Genomic DNA, 18452 nt, shown 5'->3' with positions numbered 1-18452 from the left:
TTTAAACTGCTGAGGGATGATTCCAATTTCAAAAATTTGATTATATATGTACATATATGTTTGCCAGTTTCTTAATCTATTTGTCAGTGCCATATCTGTAGAATTCCGCTGGTATCCTGTCTGCAACTGCCGCTTTTCCATCTGCTAGTGCGTTGACCGATACGCGAATCTCATGTTGGGAAATTGCACTGTCTAAAATCTCGTCATGAATATAGGGTTGGGCAAAGTAGATCATGCCTGAGACCAACATTACTGGGTTCAGCAGTTGATTGAAATGATTTAGTAGAGTAAACGTATCCAATCCACGACTGATAATATACTTTGATCCATTTAGATTTCGGGCCAAGTTCCAAAATTCAGAGGGATTACTACATCTAGCTAGCTTTTTTACCTCAGCTTCATTATAAAACTTTGAGTTTGATGCATTCATAGTTTTGAGGATTTTAGATATCTTCTTTAGTTTAAAAAATACCCCAACAACATTCTATTTATATTTTTTAATATGTCCAAAAAGTCTCCGTACAGCAGCTTTCTTTTTGTTGATTCTGAGTTAAGTATTTACTATAACGATATATTAAAAACAAGAATTTTGAAAATCACAATCACAATTTTTTTTTTAATTTGGTAAAAAGGAGAAGGTGGAAACTGATTTTTTTTCAATATTACCACTTTAGTTTTTACCTTTATTCCTAGTATTTTTTTTTTCAAAAAAAAAACTAAATTCAAGCCGCTGTACGAAGACTTTTTGGACAAAGTGTATATTTCAAAAAATTAATATAAAAGAATTGTTTAGATTTACTTTCTTTTACTTTTTGCCAGTTTCAGTTGTAAGACGTTTTAGAACGAATGGTTTAGCGTTTCTTTCAACTACGAGTATCTGCTTAAGTTTTAAAAATACTCATTTTACATAATTATGCATTTTTTTTAAGTGTACATACACATTTATATTTGAAAAATTTAAAATAAAAGAATTATTTAGGAGGCGAATTCGCCTTTTGCCATTTTCAATTGGAAACCGTTTAAGGGCAACTGGTTTAACGTTTCTTTCAGATTTTTGTAAGACATATGAAATCTAACAACTTATGAAAATTTTTCGAAAATTGTATGCAGTACTATAAATATTTCAACTAAGTATTGAACAAAGAGATTATAGAGTTGGTAACGAATACAATTTATTGAAAATAAGCTTATTCGTGAATTTAGAAAGCATCAAAACTTTTTTTTTCATTCGAAAAAGGGTTATCTAAAAAATCTTACATGAAAGTGTAATTTTTAAGCCAGATTTGAATAAATGTGCGTATAGGTATGTCATGCCAAAGATCTTTGCTTCAATCCATGCCGGCCCTATCTAAAAGTTTTCTTAGGGGTACTGACAAATCGTCCAAGAGTAATTCTTGTCAAGAAAAATGTTTTTTTTTTTTTCAAGTTAGCCCTCGGGTTCGATACGCAAAACTATAGGTCCCCTACATCCCTGAAATAACTCGCACAAAGGAATTTTTAAGAGTTGTAAGTCACTAAGGCCTGGTTCTCTACGTTCTATTGCACCACCTCATTTATGTATTAACAATTTAAAATTCATCATTTTTACAACAGCATAATAATGTATCTGATCTAGACTGCAACACAATAGTGTTCGCAACATGTTTCTAGACGCCTAACGATAAATAAACAAAACGAAACGAGACAGATACATCACAATAGGTAAAAGACAAACCACAGTTCTTTCAAAACCAGCTGACCGATGACACTTGCCTCAACACAACTGTAAAAGTGATCTCTAGTTGATGCGTCTTCTGAAGCTTTCTATAACGACAAACAAGGACAGATATAAAACAAAGTTTCGAAACATTCGCGATCAGTAGAAACAAGAAACAATTTCACTTCAGCCTTTAAGACGATGATAATAAACTCGCAGTTTGTTTGTTTCTTTCATACCCACCATCACTTATGGACGGTTTGGTTAGGATTAGGAAACGACTGAATTTTTGTTAACATCAACTTTGCGCAAAAGGAATTTCCAGCTCCCAGCTAAAAAACAAGTTTTGAAAAATTTAATTTAAAAACAAAAAATGCTGTACAACGATAAATAAGGTTTTATTGTGGAAATAGTTGATAAAAGACCTGAATCCCATTACGGTTGAGTGATCAAACATTGTTTTGCCTTTTGCCATTTATTTTCCATTTGTGGTTTAAATAAATTAAAACTAAACATTGGTCGTCTATCTCTTTTCTGTGCAGGCAAACTGTTGTCATTGTCGCTGGTCGGGCCGGTCGCGTTATTTTCACCTGAAAAAGTATTTTATTTTGTCAATTATTGCAAGAAATATGAAATGTAGGAGGTGTATACATTTTGAAAATAGTTTTTGTTGTGTTTACGGTTGTATGATTACATTTTGTGCGCTTCCCTGTTGAGTTGAGATTGAGATAAACTGCTTGACGCATTGTGTGCAAAATTTGTTGCAGTTTATTGAGTGTTTTTTATTTTTATTTTATCGTGAATGTTTTTTGTATTCCTAAAATTTTGTGAAATATTTAAGAAAAAACATATTTAAATGTTTGTGCTTACGTAAACGTTGGTTTTGGTTCCTTAACAAAATATGCTTGCTGTGCAAAAAATTTAGTTTTGCCCTGGAATTATTGTAGTATTGCAGATTTATACACAACTATTTTGTTGTTGTATTTATTTATAATACTTTTTGCATTTGTGGCTAATTGAGTTCAAGGAAGTTGAAAATATCAAAGAAAACTTTCTAATAGGAATGAATTGGTCTAGTGGTTGGTTTTGGCTTCTGGCTCTTGGCTTTTGGAGGACCAGCAGCGGGGCTACAAGAGTTCCATACCTACCACTTTACACGTAGTGAACCTGCTACACCGGTTTGGGCGGTGGAAGCAATAGAAAAGTGTGATCGAAATCATTTTCAGAAATATGTGTACATTTGTGTCTTGAGAAATAGTTTAATTTTGTTTGAATTTGTAAAACTATTTGTTGATGAGGATTAAAAAAATGTAATTAGCAGTTTGTTTAATCAATTAAAATCATAATTTGTGATTTGGTTTTGATATTGAAAATAAGACCTACAATCATTGGTGCATATTTATTAGCTGTGGTTTTACGAAGCTAAAAGTCAAATAATGTGTTGACGGTTGACATCACAATTCCTGGCGATCGGATTGGATCGGTGTGTGAATTTTAATAATCAATATTCATGTTTATTTGGAGGCTTTTATTGAAGTTTTTTCTTAGAATTGTGCATTTATGAGGGCATAAACCCACCTATTTCTTGCGTCTTAAACATTAGACAAAGTTCATTTACTAATATATTGCAAGCCTCACCTGCTACTGCTATCGAATGCATAAAAAGGAATATGTTTTGCCTGCAGTCAAATTATGTTTGCGGATAGCAAAGTTGATGTTATTAAACCCGATTGAAAATATTTGTGCAGCCGTAAAGAAGGAAATCTAAGCGCAAGCCTAGTTACGTTATGTTTTCTATCTTTAAGAGCTGATGCGAATATATTTCTATAGTAAGATGTCAACTAAAGCAAAGGCTATCTCCAGCTGTTGTAGAAAATAAAGAACCAAATTTCAATTTGAACCACAAATGTACCAAACTAATAAGTAAATATTTTTCCTTAATTGGCACTCTTGACTATGGCAAATAGATACTCAACTAAGGTGAAGGCATCTAGTATTTCAACATAACTAAGGAAATTTCAAACCTAGCAAAGCTTTTTATTTTGTTTGCTCTTGCAATTTTTAAATTTCCAGCCATATGCATATGTAGGTATGCACCTAACTTTGTTTTAAAAACACACATACTCGTAGTATTGTTAATATAAAAACTATATCATTTGTTGACAATTGAATTGTGAATTTGTTAAGAACAGTTGTCAATAGAAATATAGTATAAGCAACTATAAGAAAGATATGATATGAAAGTAATACAATTCGTAAAGATACTATAAACTTTTGATTATAATATATTAGTTTAAAATGTTCCTAACATCTCTGCCATCGAAAGTATACTAATTCAGATCAAGAATTCGCTCCTAAACAAAAAGATTTTGCATTAACATTTGCCATAAAAAACACATTGTATAAAAAGGTATTCAACCTAATCCAATTCCGTTAAGCCATTAATGATACCCTTTCTTTTTTTCTGACCCTACCCGCTGTATATATAGAGTGGATAATCCATGATGGAATTCTCTTTGCCAAGGGTTACAAGAGATTTATAAATTCTTTCCCCCTTTCAACGTCAACAACAGGTTGTTTTAATTTGTCTTTACATATCCCACTTTGAATTGGTTGTACATTGATTAAAAGTGTTTCTCTCACATACCTAGGAGGGTGTAATATTGATACATATTAAATTTATTTTGTTTTTTTTTTTTAGAAACTATAATGCTGCCGGGATGTACTTAATTATTTCAAATTGTACATATTTCAAAACTAACAATCTTAAATAAATTCAAATAACGTTGAAAATGCATGAACTTTTCACAACAGTGCTTTCAAAACGTGATCTCTCTCGGGCGGGTGATCTTTTTTCAGTATCAGATTCTGAAATTGTAAATGATATAACACAAGTTGTAAGTATAGTGTAGAGAGTAATCTAGCAAAAACAAAGTTTAAAACTCTATTCGTTTTTTTAAAGCTCCTTGAAATCGGACCAATCATATCACAGCCGGATTACTTAAAGAACAACAATGACCAATCCGTAGTGGAAATTTGTGTTACTCGAATCCTGTCATGTATTCGAGAAACCAAAACTGCCGAACGTTATTGTTCGGTATTAGTGGACTTACTTAAAACATGCCTACTATGGCCATTGCAACCACATGGACCAATGAAAGAGGATCCTCCCCATGCCAAAATTGCTGCCGATATTATATCCAGTATATTCTTGGTAAAAAACCTACGAATTTCACTTAAGCTATAAGCAATTTATTTAATTTATTTTTGAAATTTCAGAATTATGACAAAAAAGAGTTAATGAATATATCTCTACCGGTGGCGGTTCAATTCCTTCCAAAAGGGAACAAAGAATTGTCAAGGAATTTGGCCAGCTACCTGTCATTGGCTGCTATTGACTATGCATATCTTTTGAGTCCTCATGTGGATTCTATTATGGACTCAATACTTGCTGGTCTGTTTTTTTTTTGTTTTTGATTTAAGTAGTTTTATAATGTAACTATATTTTCTATTTCTTGTAGGTAACTATGGACTGTGTCGTGTTCTTTCGCAAATTTACGAAGTCTCCCCACAACAAGTCTCACCACATGCTCCCGTACTGATAGGACTTCTGCCTCAATGTGATTTACAAGAAAAGCTTGCTCTTCTACAACTCTATATATTGATTGCACAAAAAACTCCAACTGTATAATTATGAAATTTGTTTGTTACATTCGTTTTTTAAATGTTTTAATTGTTTGTAGGTCCTTGAAAACAGTGTACCAGAATTGTGTGAATTTCTTTTTAATGTGGAAACTGCAACAGCTACTATGCAAATACTTTTGAAAATTGCCGAATCTTCTCCAAAACTAATTGTTGAACATTTTGAAAAAATCAAGTTGACAGCGAAAAATAATCCAACAACAATCTCATTGGCAGCACAGGTTCTTGCAACAGCTGGCCGAAATAACAAAGTAAGATATGAACATTTATAAGTTTATTAATATTTACTTTAAAAATTAATTATAGCCGCTTATGTTCGTAAAGCATGAATACTAATTTGAATAATTTAAATGTATAAATGTGTAATTTATTTGTATTTGTTATACAAGAAATTCGATAGAATTTAAATTTTATGAATCCAAAGAAGTCGAGTTAGAAGTTAAAAAAGAGATTTTTCTAATGTAGTTTCTTAAAAGAAAAATGATCAAAAACTTGTAAGATTTTTATATTCTAAAAACCTCAAGTTTTGGAATACCTTTATACTCTTCAAACCTTAAATTTATAACTGCAGAATAAAATTCCTTAAAAATGTTATCAAAATAAGAAATATAAAGTAATGCTCTTTTAAGATTTATGTAGTTAATATATTGTTTGCTCTTTGAAACAAGCTAATTAATTTAAGAATAATATAAAATAAATTCTTTGATTACGCTAGGACACTGCAAAATATGCCCTTGACTTCGTGCTTGAACATTTACCGCATGCTGATCGTACTGCACAAACCATATTACTGCATGAAGCAACAATGTTATGCTCAACGTTTCCAATTCTATTTAACGACAAAGTACTGGCATGTGTTCGACAAAAGAACATCATAAGGTTGCTTAAGTTTTTTTTATTAATTCACTGCAAATATTTACTAATAATAATTTTTCCACTATATTAAAATGTAATTAAAGTCAACAAAAACTTTCCGTATCGTCGGAAGTTAATGCGGATGGTAATAAGATTTCGGGCGGTGTGACAATTGTCAATTTGAACTCAACACCGGTAACAATGGGCCCAAGCGCCCAACCAACCACTACCACAATATCCACTGATATCTCGAGGAGCCGTCATGTTGTGAGTAGCAGCAGTACTGTGATAAGTAAAAAGAGTCGGAGTAGCCCAAGTAGTCCCAAGGACGTAAGGAAATCAACTGCATTACCAAGTAATGTTAAAATCTGTGAGTAGGTCTGATGTACTTTTGAGTAAAAACTAAAAAAAGGATACCACTTGGTAGCAACTGTTATGGCACCAGCAAATTCACCTGCGCAAGTGCCTCCGATGACAGCAGTGCAAAACACGGCCCCTGCAGTACCACCAACGCCACCTCACACGGGATACACCCGGAGGGCAAAGTTAGGTGACTCAAGAAGTACAGGACGACTGCATCCGTCTAGCAATACCCATCGCAGCATGACACGTCTCAATGTCACTGGTAATTTTAACTAGCCTATATTTTAGAATGAACATATCTTAGATAGTAACTGCTTTTGTTGTTTTCTTAGGAGGATCTGTCGGGGGCCTTCACAAGAGTATGACTCGTTTAAGCTCCTCGCAACACATTAACCAGAATGGATCAAGCTCCAACAACGCAGCTCCAAGCTCGGCAGCAAACAGCCAGTCTAGTGGAAATGTTATTGTTCAAATGGCAAATTCCCATCAAAAACAAATCAACTCTCCCGCAACACAAAACCCAACTTACATAACACCAGTACCCCCGTTAAGTAATAATGTCATCATTACTGGTCATAACAAATGGGGCATACCTTCGACACAAGTTACTTCTGGTGGTGTAACAGTCACTACTTCCCCAAATAAATGTCGACCTCACTCGCAAGGTCCAACCACTTTGCTGAGTTCAAGTAGTGCCTTGTTGAAGTACAGTACTGATGCATTGAATCAGTCAATCGGTTAGAAATATCTTTTAATATCTACATAAAATTTGTTATTTTAAAAATTTTAATTTTAATGTTACAGGATCTATTTCCATACCCCAAAATACAGTTTCGGTACATCATGCCTCACCAGCGTTACCACCATTGAATGCAAATCAAAAATCTGTGATGAAACTGCCTGTCAATGGATCGGTTTGTAAAATAATATATTTTTCTGAGTTCTTAAAAATAATCACAAAATCATTGTTTATTATAGAGTAACCATGAAGTAGTTGTGTCAGGTCCGACCACAAATGTTACACCACGTCGAAATGATAACACAAGCAGAACTCTTCTGAATGCAAACAATAGTATTTTAGATCAGCGAATGAGTACTTTTGAGCCATATCAATATATGCGAGATCCGGTGCAGCAATTTTGTGAAAAACATTTTCCCTCCATTAAAAGTTATATGGATGAAGTTTCAAACTTTTTACCACCACCCACAAGATGTAGTATAGAAGGTAAATATTACAGAAGTTTTTCTTAATTCTTAAACACATTTTGTTTTCATTTAAAAGCTTTGTCCTATGAACTTTCATTAGTAGAAAAATCGCTTGTTAATATTAACTTAACATTTAGAAATACTCTAAAAAAAAAAAACAAATAACAATTTTACATTGAAGCCGATTTTATATTTATAAGGGGGCAACGGCCTAGTCACTGATAAAGCTTTGGTTCCTATCGATCACCGAATTCAAGCATCAGTGAGCGTGGTTAGTAGACAGATGAGGGACCATCTCGAAACCTACCGCGTGCTGTTGTCATATGTTCTTTCTCCTCTGTCTTTCTGTCTTGTGTTGTTATCACCTTACATAGTCTAGTCGCTCAAGGTGCTGTGTTCTCTACTCTGTACATTTATGTGCTGAGTAGTGTCTAATGTAATGTAATATTTATAAGGATCATTTTAAATATTTAAGCTTTTAGTTATTGTTTCCATCATTTTGTATTAAAAAAAATAAAAACCTTTTTTTAAACTAGTACTAATATATTAATTGAAATTAAATAAGAAATATCAATTTTAGAAAGACGCACTAAAAAAGTAGCGAAGCTGCATTTCGCCTGTCAAATTCGAGGACAACACTGCCTTTATTCAAAAACATGCTTTACAATGCGAACAAGGAATCCCAAAACTTGGATACATTTAATGTTCTTGGATTTCCAAGTTAGACATTTTGTGAGTTATATATAAATTAAAATATTTCAAGCACAATTTTCTAATGATATTTAATTCTATTTTTGAAAAAGGTTAAGGAAAAATGTGTGCTAAGTACTAGAGAGCCTGGAATCAGTAATCTGAAGAACATTTGGCAAATACTTAAATGCGAGAGTCGAACTTTTACAGAATTGGTTACCAGTCAATTTCCAAATGCAAAGGTAAAATTTGAATGGAAACATAAATTATTGTATTTATTTATTTTGTTTTGTTATCAAATTTGAATACAGGAAAGAGAAGTTTTAGTAAATGAACTTCGTCATTCCGGCTTTCTTGATGTGTTCGAGGTATCAAAGACCGACCAATCCAATCCCAATTGCAATGAATTAGAATATCAATGGGGATGTTTTCTTTGTAATCATCCTGACAAAGCCGTTGGATTTTTCAGTGGTAGCAATCAACCAGTTATAGAGGGTCAGCTTAAAGAAAAGAAAGGCAAATGGAGGCTCTTCCGAAGATGGAGAACACGCTATTTTACATTATCTGGAGCTCATCTATCTTGCAAGGGATCTGTAAATAATTTGTCTTATTAACTTAAAATAATAGAAGCTAAATTTAAGATTCGTTTTTAGAGCGGAGGAGAAAGTATTGATGTCAATCAAATACGATCGGTTAAAGTATCGCGAGGAGCTCGGAATATACCTAAAGCATTTGAAATTTTCACCGCTGATCAAACTTTAATACTCAAGCCCAAGGACGGCAAGAACGCAGAAGAATGGGTTCAATATCTTAGCATAGTAGTGGCGCATTCTCAAGCTCGCGATAATCCTACTGTAAAAACAAACAGTCTTCCTGCTCGAGGACTCGGTACAAGCAAGCCAGCGTTTTAAAGAATATTATTTTATAATGAATTTTATCATTTTTTAATACAATATGATAAAAGTTTTATGTATTCATTCCCTTTTAAGGGAATATTTATTTTAAATAAAGAATATCATTAATGTTTTACTTGTATGAAATTATTTTTTTAATTTAATCGTGAAACTAGAGCTGCAGTTTTAATAATATATCTTAAACAGTTCTTCTTTGGCACATTACAGGAGCCCTACTATGTAACTCGATTCTACAATGAAAAAAATGTGTACTATTGGCGTTTTTCTTTTTTAGTTCAGAGCAGAGTTCGAACTGTCAAAAAATAGTGCAGAAGGAAAGATAATTTAGAAAAAACTAATTGCATATAGCATTTTTATGAATCAAATTTATTTCATGGACCATCAAATGGACCATCTCTATGACTGTTTTTTTAAATTAATTTGAATAAAGAAAATTTTGAACGCCTTCAAACAGCGACATTTTAAACCATGACAATTTAGTTCTGAAGTTGTTTCATAATTAAATCAGAGAGCTCTGAGCATACTCTGCTCAGAACTCCACTCTACTCTGTTCGCTCAGACTCTGCTCGGTGCTCAGCTCTGAACTAAAAAAGAAAAACGCCATATGTATCTATTTGACTACTTTCGAACAATCGAGCATCGAATAGTTCTAATAGTGCCAACTACATTCTTATGAACGAATAAACAAGGAACTCGAAAGTAGAAACAAGGAAAATTCGAAAACTATCACTCTACAACAAATGTGTTTCCGAGCGCAGTGTTTTTTTGTCAAGGTGTAAGAAAAATGTTGAATATGAATTACATACAAAAGTATATATTTTTCATTAAAAATGCGTCTAAATATTCTACCATATCCAAATATATGTATGTACAAATCTTTTCTTACTTAGCTTCATTATGTTGGAATTATCTCTTATTAAAATTGCTCGTAACGTTCTTCATTTCATTGCAAATTAAACCAAATTCAAACGGTGTCCATTTTTAATAATTATTCTTGTCCAAAAATTTGCTGTTTTATTTTTGTTTTGTTTTTAAAAGTGTCCAAACACCTCGATACTCGTTCGAAAGTACAAAATTTTTTGAAAACAAGTTGGTATAACTGGCGTTCGATTTTACTTTCATAACGATTTGAAAAAAGAATCGGAAATGAGTTTCGAATAGAATCAAAAGTAGAATCGAGATACATAGTAGGGCCCCAGATGAAACGATAATCCATTTCCTCTGCAAATGTCCTGCTTTGGCAAACACTAGAATGAAATACTTTGGAAAAGCATTCTTTCATGAACTTGATGAGCTATCTGAGACAAAGATTAGAGACCTAACCTTCTTTCTCAATGCGACAAAATGGCTCTAACATAATCGCTATGAAGCTTCTCTATAAATCTTTCCCTTTCTATCACAGGTCAAACGACAGCGCTAATTGGATCTCAGGCTAGGTTGCCTTGAGATCGCCATTTCTACCTACCCTAGGGCCCCAGATCATAAAAATAAAAATAGGATATATAAAATTCAAAATTCCCTTAAACGAGGTCTAAGACAATTTAAAAACAAGTATTATTTATCTTAACGGTATTTTTTAATTTTGCAATGATACTCGCTATTCGAATATTTAGGATCTCTCGTCTACGCAGACGTAACTATTAAGGAGTTGTTATTTTTACAAAATTTAATTCTAGTTTATTTTCGAATTAAGAAATGCATTAATTGTTTAAATATACCTCTTCTTAAATTGCGTAATTAATTTTCAGTACTGTCTCCATTTTCTTGGCATGTATTTTTTTTAAACTAGTTTCATATATGATTCACGATAATTCGCAAGCTTATTAATTTTAGATTTCAACAAAACATATAATTTATCCATATTCTCATATTTTCTATTTTAGATTTAATGAGCTATTGGAACACGTTTTTGTTATCATTCAAATGTGTCACAAAAGTGAAAAACTTTGCAAACTCAAGGCCATTCAAAAAAATAATGTATGTATATTATTTTAAACAATACATTCAACTTTCCCGTTCAATTTACAAATGTATGTACGTAGTAAAATCTTCGTCGTGATTTCAAGCGAAAAAACTTAGTTTTATTTTACAATATCTTATCAAAAACAGTTATGCACTTCACAAAAATTGTGGTGTCGTATATTGAAAATATGATAAGGTATTGAGTCTGCTTTGACTTGACGATAACGTTTTTTACGTATTATCTTAAAGTTTAAAAATTAGAAGAAATTCGTTAGATCGCATTTAAGATTTATTTGTGTACGTCATACATACGACATATTTGAGTGATACTTATCGGTGGGCGGTTATACGTAGATCCGAATATTTTTGCGTGCTAGATGTCGAGACTTGTTCATAGTATTAATAGAAAAACGTGTTCGTAATTAAAAATAGTTCAAAGAACCGAAGAATTTTCAAGGAAAAAAAATTTAAAAAAAGAGATATTTTAATTTACAAGAAAAGAACAGATTCTTTTTAAAAAATTTTTTATATGGATGTACAATTTTAATATCGTATACGATAAAGCGAATAATAGCTTTGAGTGCATCTTCACGCAAAATTTTAATAATTATTAGATATTTCTTTAATATAGTAGTGAAAAACTGATTTAAATATTAGTTAGTATTAAATTCGAATAATAAAGCCAAGGACAATTTACCAAGAAAAAATATTTGGTTTTATTTCTTCTTTTTATTAAAACAAATAAAAAACAATTATAAAAATAAACTTAAGTACTTAATTTAACAAAAGTAACAAAACATTATTTGTATTTTCTTAAACTAAAAGAAAAACAATAAGAAAGAAAATTAAGTTATTAATAAGACAACAATTTAAAGAGATGTTTCAATTATTAGAATACATTTTTAATCTTCCTACACAACATTCAAATTTCTAACTATAAAACAAAATCATATACAGTTATATATAGAGTTGTAATTTTTTTTTATCACTTTGTGTTTCACAAAAAAATTGTTTAAAAAGCCCAGTTAATACATCAAAGCGAAATGCCCGTCAAAAAAGTTTTAAAAAAGAAATGTAACAAAAATAAAGGTATTATAATTTAACTTATAGTTTATCCGTTGAAAATTTTGATTCGCTTGGAAGTATATACTAGGCTTTAGAATAATTTTGGCAAAAACTACACTGTTCTTTCAAAGAACCATTAAATGTTTAATTTTGTCACTGCTATCTACATTAGCTATCTCGACAAAGTTATGGGTGTGTCTTTTTTCATTTATCGATACATACTTGAATTCCCAAAAATTAGTTTTATCTTATCAGTATTTCCAACCAACATATTTAAAACGATTGGTTTCAAAGTACAAAATGTTCGATCAAAAGTTCGATGATAACATACTAAATGGATCTACATACATACATATATATAAACTATAGTTCTTTTAACAAATAACGGTGAATGGAGAGAGAATTATTGTAAATGCGTTAATTCAAGTTCATATCAAATTTAACACGTTTAAAGTACAATAAACTACTAAAAAAAAACAGTGCGTATCTGCTCAAGACAATCTCAACACAATCTTTAACTTTTTCACTTTTTCTAAAGAAATTTGTATGATAAGTTCTTTAAATTAATTAAAAAAGTTAAATTTTATGAAGAAAATCGGCTGTTGGAATGCACGAGCATTGCAAAAACACTTATAAGATAGATACCGGCTGGTATGGAAGATATTAACTTGTAGCGTTCATCAGTCATGATTGCGCTCTTTTTCTTAACCACCCAGCCCATACTCCGTTGCACAGCTTTTTTCCATTTGCTGCATCGCAATTCTCGTTCGTCGTCGGTTGTAGTAGGCAAGAATGTGTCATAGAAAACATTGTCGTAATACCTCTTGCAGGGATCAAATTCACATTTATTGATACCATCAGCTAGTGCTGCTACCATTGCCGCCCCAAAGGCAGTAGTGTCTATCAGCTGCGAGCGAAACACCGGAATGCCAGCAATATCAGCTTGAAGTTGCATAAGAAGATTGTTTTTCGTCAAAACTCCATCGGCGTGAAGTTTATTTAAATTATAACCACATTCTTGGTGCATGCAGTTGAGGATGTCACGGGTTTGAAAACAGATCGATTCGAGTGTAGCTCTTATTATATGGTTTTTCGTTGTAAATTGAGTAAGACCACAGATAATACCACGAGCATCTTTTCTCCAGTAAGGAGCGTAGAGACCAGTAAATGCTGGTACAAAGTAGACATCGCCCGTTGAAGGGACACTTTCTGCCATTTTTTCAGGGTCATCGGCATTTGAAATTATTTTCATGTTGTTTTTCAACCAGTTGAGTGCTTCTCCACCGATAGCCACCGCTCCCTCCAAAGCATAAGTCACAGGGCCATTTTTTCCAAGTTTATAAGCCACAGTTGTGAGCAGACCATGCGAAGAGATAACATGTTTTTCTCCAGTGTTGCAGAGTAGGAAACATCCTGAGCGGTAGGTGTTTTTCGCCTGCCCTGGTTTAAAACACATCTGGCCCATCAATGAAGCCTGTTGGTTTCCTATGATACCACTGATTGGAAGTCCATCAAGAACACTACGGTCCATTACCTTTCCGAAGATTTCCGAACAGCTCCGAATTGCAGGTAGCATATCTGAATGTATATTAAAAGTCTTTAGCAGAATTGGATCCCAGTGCATTGTTTCGATGTTCATAAGCATTGTACGTGAAGCATTTGTCACATCTGTAATGTGTAGGCCCTTTGTTAAATTCCAAACAATCCAACTGTCAATAGTTCCCGCCAAACAACGTCTTTCTCGACAAGCTTTCCTAACAGCAGGCACATTTTCTTTTAGCCACATAATTTTGAATGCTGAGAAGTACGGTGAGATAGGTAGACCACATATTGCTTTAAAATAATTCTTATTTTCATCGGGTATTCTAGCTAGAATTTTATCAACTGTTACAGTTGTTCGGATATCATTCCAAATTATGGCATTATATAGTGGCTCTCCCGTATGCTTGTCCCATACAACTGTGGTTTCTCGTTGATTTGTCACTCCAATTGTCACCAAATCATTCTTGTCGTATCCCAAATGCTTTAGTTTTGCAATTGCTTCGGCTGCACAGATGTGAATGTTTCTTATGATCTCTGTAGGGTTTTGCTCCATCCAACCATCCTGCGGATGAATACATTCGACCTCAAGTTTGCTCGATGCAACTTCTTTAAAATCGGGCGTTGTGTATATTGAAAAGGCGATTGTATTTGTCCCTTCATCAATAACGCCAACAAGGCGTTCATTTTTGAGTTCTGACATTTTTTTTCTGAAAAATTTAAATTATTCTTAGAAATATAAAACAATTTGTTACAACAAAGATGTGCAAATAATTATGCTGATGTAAGCGATAAAAGTGAAGGTACAACAACTTGAAACCACAAATAAATTAGTTAACTTTTGTATATTTTTTGAAAAACGTTCGTAGGCAACCCAGAACTTAAGTTCGCAACAAATAATCGACCAAAATTAATACTCGTATGTTTATGAGAAATCGTCTATCGAATCAACCGAATCACTTTTTTTAATAGTCATCTAATTATCGCCCTATTAATTATTTGTCTCAGTCTGCAGCTTCTCATGAACTTGAGGCAAAAAGTAGAATGATAAACTTGATAAACTCAATTCTGACGAATGTTTCTATATTGATTTAAGTTTTTTTTTTCGATGAAATTTTCATTTCATTATTTAACTAGACATTGTACTTTCTGTTATCTATTTGAAACTTTCCTTGAGTTTGCATCTCTTAACTTGAAAACCTCCTTTTACGTTTGAAAAAGAAATCATTTTTAATAATTCAATTTGTATTTTACAAAAGGTTATAGAATTAGGGTTAAATCGGATTACCTAGAGTTCAGTGTTTTCACAATAAAACATTATTTCAAAGTAAATACCAAAACCACAAAGAAAACATAAATATACTGGACTCCTTGAAATTAAATTCAAGCAATATATTAAAGCACATAACATTTTATATGTTTGCATTTGAGATATCACGAAATATATCACCTAAATATAATTGAAAAATTATACCAACAATTATGACTTTCGGAGATTTCAGACTTGAAACGTCTCGTATTTAAACAACACTAGGGACTTCATTGCCCAATAAACGAATCATGATAAAGTTAAGACATTTTAATACCCATATAAAGATTACAAATATAAATACTAATTTATTACCCGCTGGCATCAAGTTCATACAAAAGGAAATTCTAATTTAAAGAACCCATTTAAGTTATTGCTTTCGATTAAATTGACACAAGATGATCGCTCGGCATAATTAAAAAAGTAAATACAACACAAAAACAAAAACAATTACATTTGCCGCCGCAATGCAATTTAATCAAAATGCACTTTGATAATTACAAGTTCGCAATGCTGGTACCTGTATAACGTGAGTTTTTTGTATGATTTGTTGCTGCTCTTTTTGTGTAAACTTGTTTTTATAAATTACTTTACAATATTCCAAATAAATAAAGATGTCGACAACAACAGGTTTCCAAAGAAAGTACGTAAATAAAAATAATATTTAAATTTAAACGTACGTTTTTAATTATGTGTTTGTTTTGGTTTTTTAAGCAAATTCTTTAAACACCCTAACTAAGTGCTAGCAAATACACAATTAGGTTTTTTAATATTATTTTGAATGAAAAGAAATCAATTTAAAAGCTCGTTGAATGCACCTCTCTCTCCTGTACAACAAATAAAACGGACAACAACACAACATAAAATTTGTGTTGTTTATTTCCGTTTTACATAATATTAAAATCAGTTTTTGTAATTTTTCTCATTAACATGTTATTTTTAGCACTCTGCAGAAATATTAACAATTCGAATAAACAATCAACTTATGTTCTAGGAAGGTACCCCTTATGCTTCCATCGTGGCTAGCAATAGTAAAACCATTAAAGCAATAGCTTTAATCTTTTATCGTTACTCTACAAAGCTTCACTATCAGCACATTTTGTTGTAGGTTTATTCATGCAAACAAAAATTAAAACACAACAAAATTAGGTAAGTACTTACGACAAAATCTATTGCTGATTATCGGAAGTTTGAAAATCACTCTTAAATAAACGTCCGCAATGTTCGACAGCCAAAACACGAATAAACACTAAACAAAATTCTGGCAGCCATGTCGCCAACGCCAACGTACAGAAACAGATAGGCCAGGCCCTCTCCGTTCGGACACGGGCTGTTGAGTGTTGATTTGAATCGCTCAGACGAATTTGAAATACAAGCATACGAGCGACAACAACGTAGGTCAACCGCCCATCATTATGGCTTTTATTATCAATGAAGTTTGTAGAAGTTGATTTAATCTCATTTGTTTGCAGTAGCATTAATTATTCTAGTATTATGTAGTGTGTACGCAAAATCCTCACATGACATTATCTTGATATGCAAAAGAAGCGTGGGATGATATTTTGGTTATCAAATTTGCTTCGATTGCGACTTATATTGTCTGTTTGGGGGAAAAACTTTCCTTGAGTTAAGTATTTTATTTGTTAGTCTTCAATTTTTATGTTTGCTGACGTACTTAAGACATATGTATTGTTATAACGTCGAATCGTGAGTACGAGTATAATCTTCCTTTCAAGTCAAATTACTCTTTTTGGCAGAATGTAATCACACGTGTACAATATATTATGTACATATAGAAATAAAAGACTATCTTCATTTATTTGTTTATCCGAAAAATTGGTTCGTAGATAGTACACATTCTATCGCACTGGTTTTATTACAGCTGTCGGGGGTTTTTGACAGAAAAAAAAACTTATTTTAGTTCTTTTAAATGAAAAATTACGTAATTATCTTAATTTCCCGTCAGTGACAAGAGAGGCCACCGCAGAAAAATCGTTTTGTTTTGCCAAAAGAACTACACACAATACACAAATCACATGAACTTGGTGAAATAGCAATCTAAATTAACACTAATATATATGCATAAACATACTATGTACATATGTAGTTTGTTCTATATTTACTTTTGATATTTTATGCAGCACCCTGAGACGAGCCCCTTTTGACGTCATCTAACAGATTTGAGGAAAACAAACGTTGGATTTTATTAAGTTGTTTTTTTTCGACTTTGCGCAATTACCTAAGTATTTCTTTTTCCTAGGTGCTGTTCTTGGTTACAATTTAATTTCAAGTGTTCTAACAATTACTACATTTTCATAAATAATATTTATCGTTTAAGTTTAGCTACTTTATTAATCGGAATAAAGGTTATCATTGTAGAAAGGAAAAACTTTTATTGTAAGTATAGTATAGGTTGTCATTTTGAAGTTTATGTTCATTTTTCATGTTTAATGGTTCGTTCATACCTAGTTTTTAGAAATAAGAAAATGCTGCGTTAGGTATTTTTTTCTCAATTAAGTATTCCAATTGTTAAAAATTACAACGTGACAAGTTGTATCTTTTAATATATCTTAAATAAATTAGTTGGGGTAAGAGTCCGTTGAGAACTACAGGGATAGAGGGGACCTTCAGGTTTATGCCGAATCCGAACGGTTAATTTGGAAAAGCACTTTTCATGGCTCTTGTAGGATTTGTCAATTCCTCGCAACAGGCAGTACCCGTGACAAAAAAAAACTTTATAAGACAGGAATTGAACCCAAGACCGCAGGCATGACAGTCCTTTGCACAAACCAGCACGATACGGGCACTACTATTTTACTTAACTTAAATTATTTAACCAACTAAGAATTGGGCATATATAAATAGATAGTAAAATAAGTATTTATTCAATTACACAAGAAGTTGTTTTACAATTGTAATTTTACTTAAAACAAGACTACCAATCCTAGAACTTGATAACAAATTCAATGGAGGACAAAACAACAAAAATTTGCATCAAGTTTAATATAATTCCGCCTTTATCTTGACAAGTGATATATTTTCATATTATGTTTAAAATAAAAGGAAACTATGGAAGCATGTAACTGATAAGTTTAACTGTTGTTATATTTTTCAACTGCGAAGAATTAGTTGACAAATTTACATGTTATCA

At 32.2% G+C, this 18452-nt stretch overlaps 2 protein-coding genes across 10 annotated transcripts; one reads left to right on the top strand and one right to left on the bottom strand.

The window, feature by feature from the left end:
• Positions 1-2070: 2070 nt before the first annotated feature.
• On the bottom strand, positions 2071-17701 carry LOC129944182 (glycerol kinase). 8 transcript variants are annotated; one of them, XR_008781403.1, is made up of 3 exons: positions 17541-17701; positions 17425-17472; positions 2071-2286 (listed from the first exon to the last, which is right to left on the bottom strand). XR_008781403.1 is itself a non-coding variant. In XM_056053420.1 (3 exons), the coding sequence occupies exon 3, from the start codon at positions 14693-14695 to the stop codon at positions 13037-13039; it is 1659 nt and encodes a 552-aa protein (XP_055909395.1). In that variant the 5' UTR covers positions 14696-14702; positions 17425-17472; positions 17541-17688; the 3' UTR covers positions 12096-13036. The 8 variants fall into 8 exon arrangements, 6 of the variants coding, with proteins under 6 accessions (XP_055909395.1, XP_055909396.1, XP_055909394.1 ...); XM_056053420.1 differs by lacking the exon at positions 2071-2286 and adding an exon at positions 12096-14702 and having other exon boundaries at positions 17541-17688; XR_008781404.1 differs by lacking the exons at positions 17425-17472; positions 17541-17701 and adding an exon at positions 2348-2479.
• Positions 2433-9552, top strand: LOC129944181 (protein melted). 2 transcript variants are annotated; one of them, XM_056053418.1, is made up of 16 exons: positions 2433-2572; positions 4398-4593; positions 4659-4910; positions 4976-5150; positions 5218-5381; positions 5440-5649; positions 6114-6277; positions 6358-6623; positions 6681-6878; positions 6949-7353; positions 7421-7530; positions 7595-7841; positions 8403-8554; positions 8626-8754; positions 8824-9105; positions 9166-9552. In XM_056053418.1, exons 2-16 carry the CDS (start codon positions 4489-4491, stop codon positions 9421-9423), a joined length of 3117 nt encoding a protein of 1038 aa, XP_055909393.1. In that variant the 5' UTR covers positions 2433-2572; positions 4398-4488; the 3' UTR covers positions 9424-9552. The 2 variants fall into 2 exon arrangements, with proteins under 2 accessions (XP_055909393.1, XP_055909392.1); XM_056053417.1 differs by having other exon boundaries at positions 8388-8554.
• Positions 17702-18452: the final 751 nt, after the last annotated feature.

This window comes from Eupeodes corollae, chromosome 2 (assembly GCF_945859685.1).
Source record: "Eupeodes corollae chromosome 2, idEupCoro1.1, whole genome shotgun sequence".
NCBI lineage: Eukaryota > Metazoa > Arthropoda > Insecta > Diptera > Syrphidae > Eupeodes > Eupeodes corollae.
Note: the sequence above shows the minus strand (reverse complement) of the source record. Positions and strands in the feature narration are given on the sequence as shown.

What these genes read in the sequence shown, in the direction of transcription:
- LOC129944181 (XM_056053417.1), top strand. Translation starts at nt 4,489, where the DNA reads ATGCATGAACTTTTCACAACAGTGCTTTCAAAACGTGATCTCTCTCGG. An exon ending in CGACAAAAGAACATCATAAG is followed by an intron (nt 6,278 to 6,357) that starts GTTGCTTAAGTT and finishes ATGTAATTAAAG; the next exon opens with TCAACAAAAACTTTCCGTAT. An exon ending in ACCAAGTAATGTTAAAATCT is followed by an intron (nt 6,624 to 6,680) that starts GTGAGTAGGTCT and finishes ACCACTTGGTAG; the next exon opens with CAACTGTTATGGCACCAGCA.
- LOC129944182 (XM_056053420.1), bottom strand. Translation starts at nt 14,695, where the DNA reads ATGTCAGAACTCAAAAATGAACGCCTTGTTGGCGTTATTGATGAAGGG.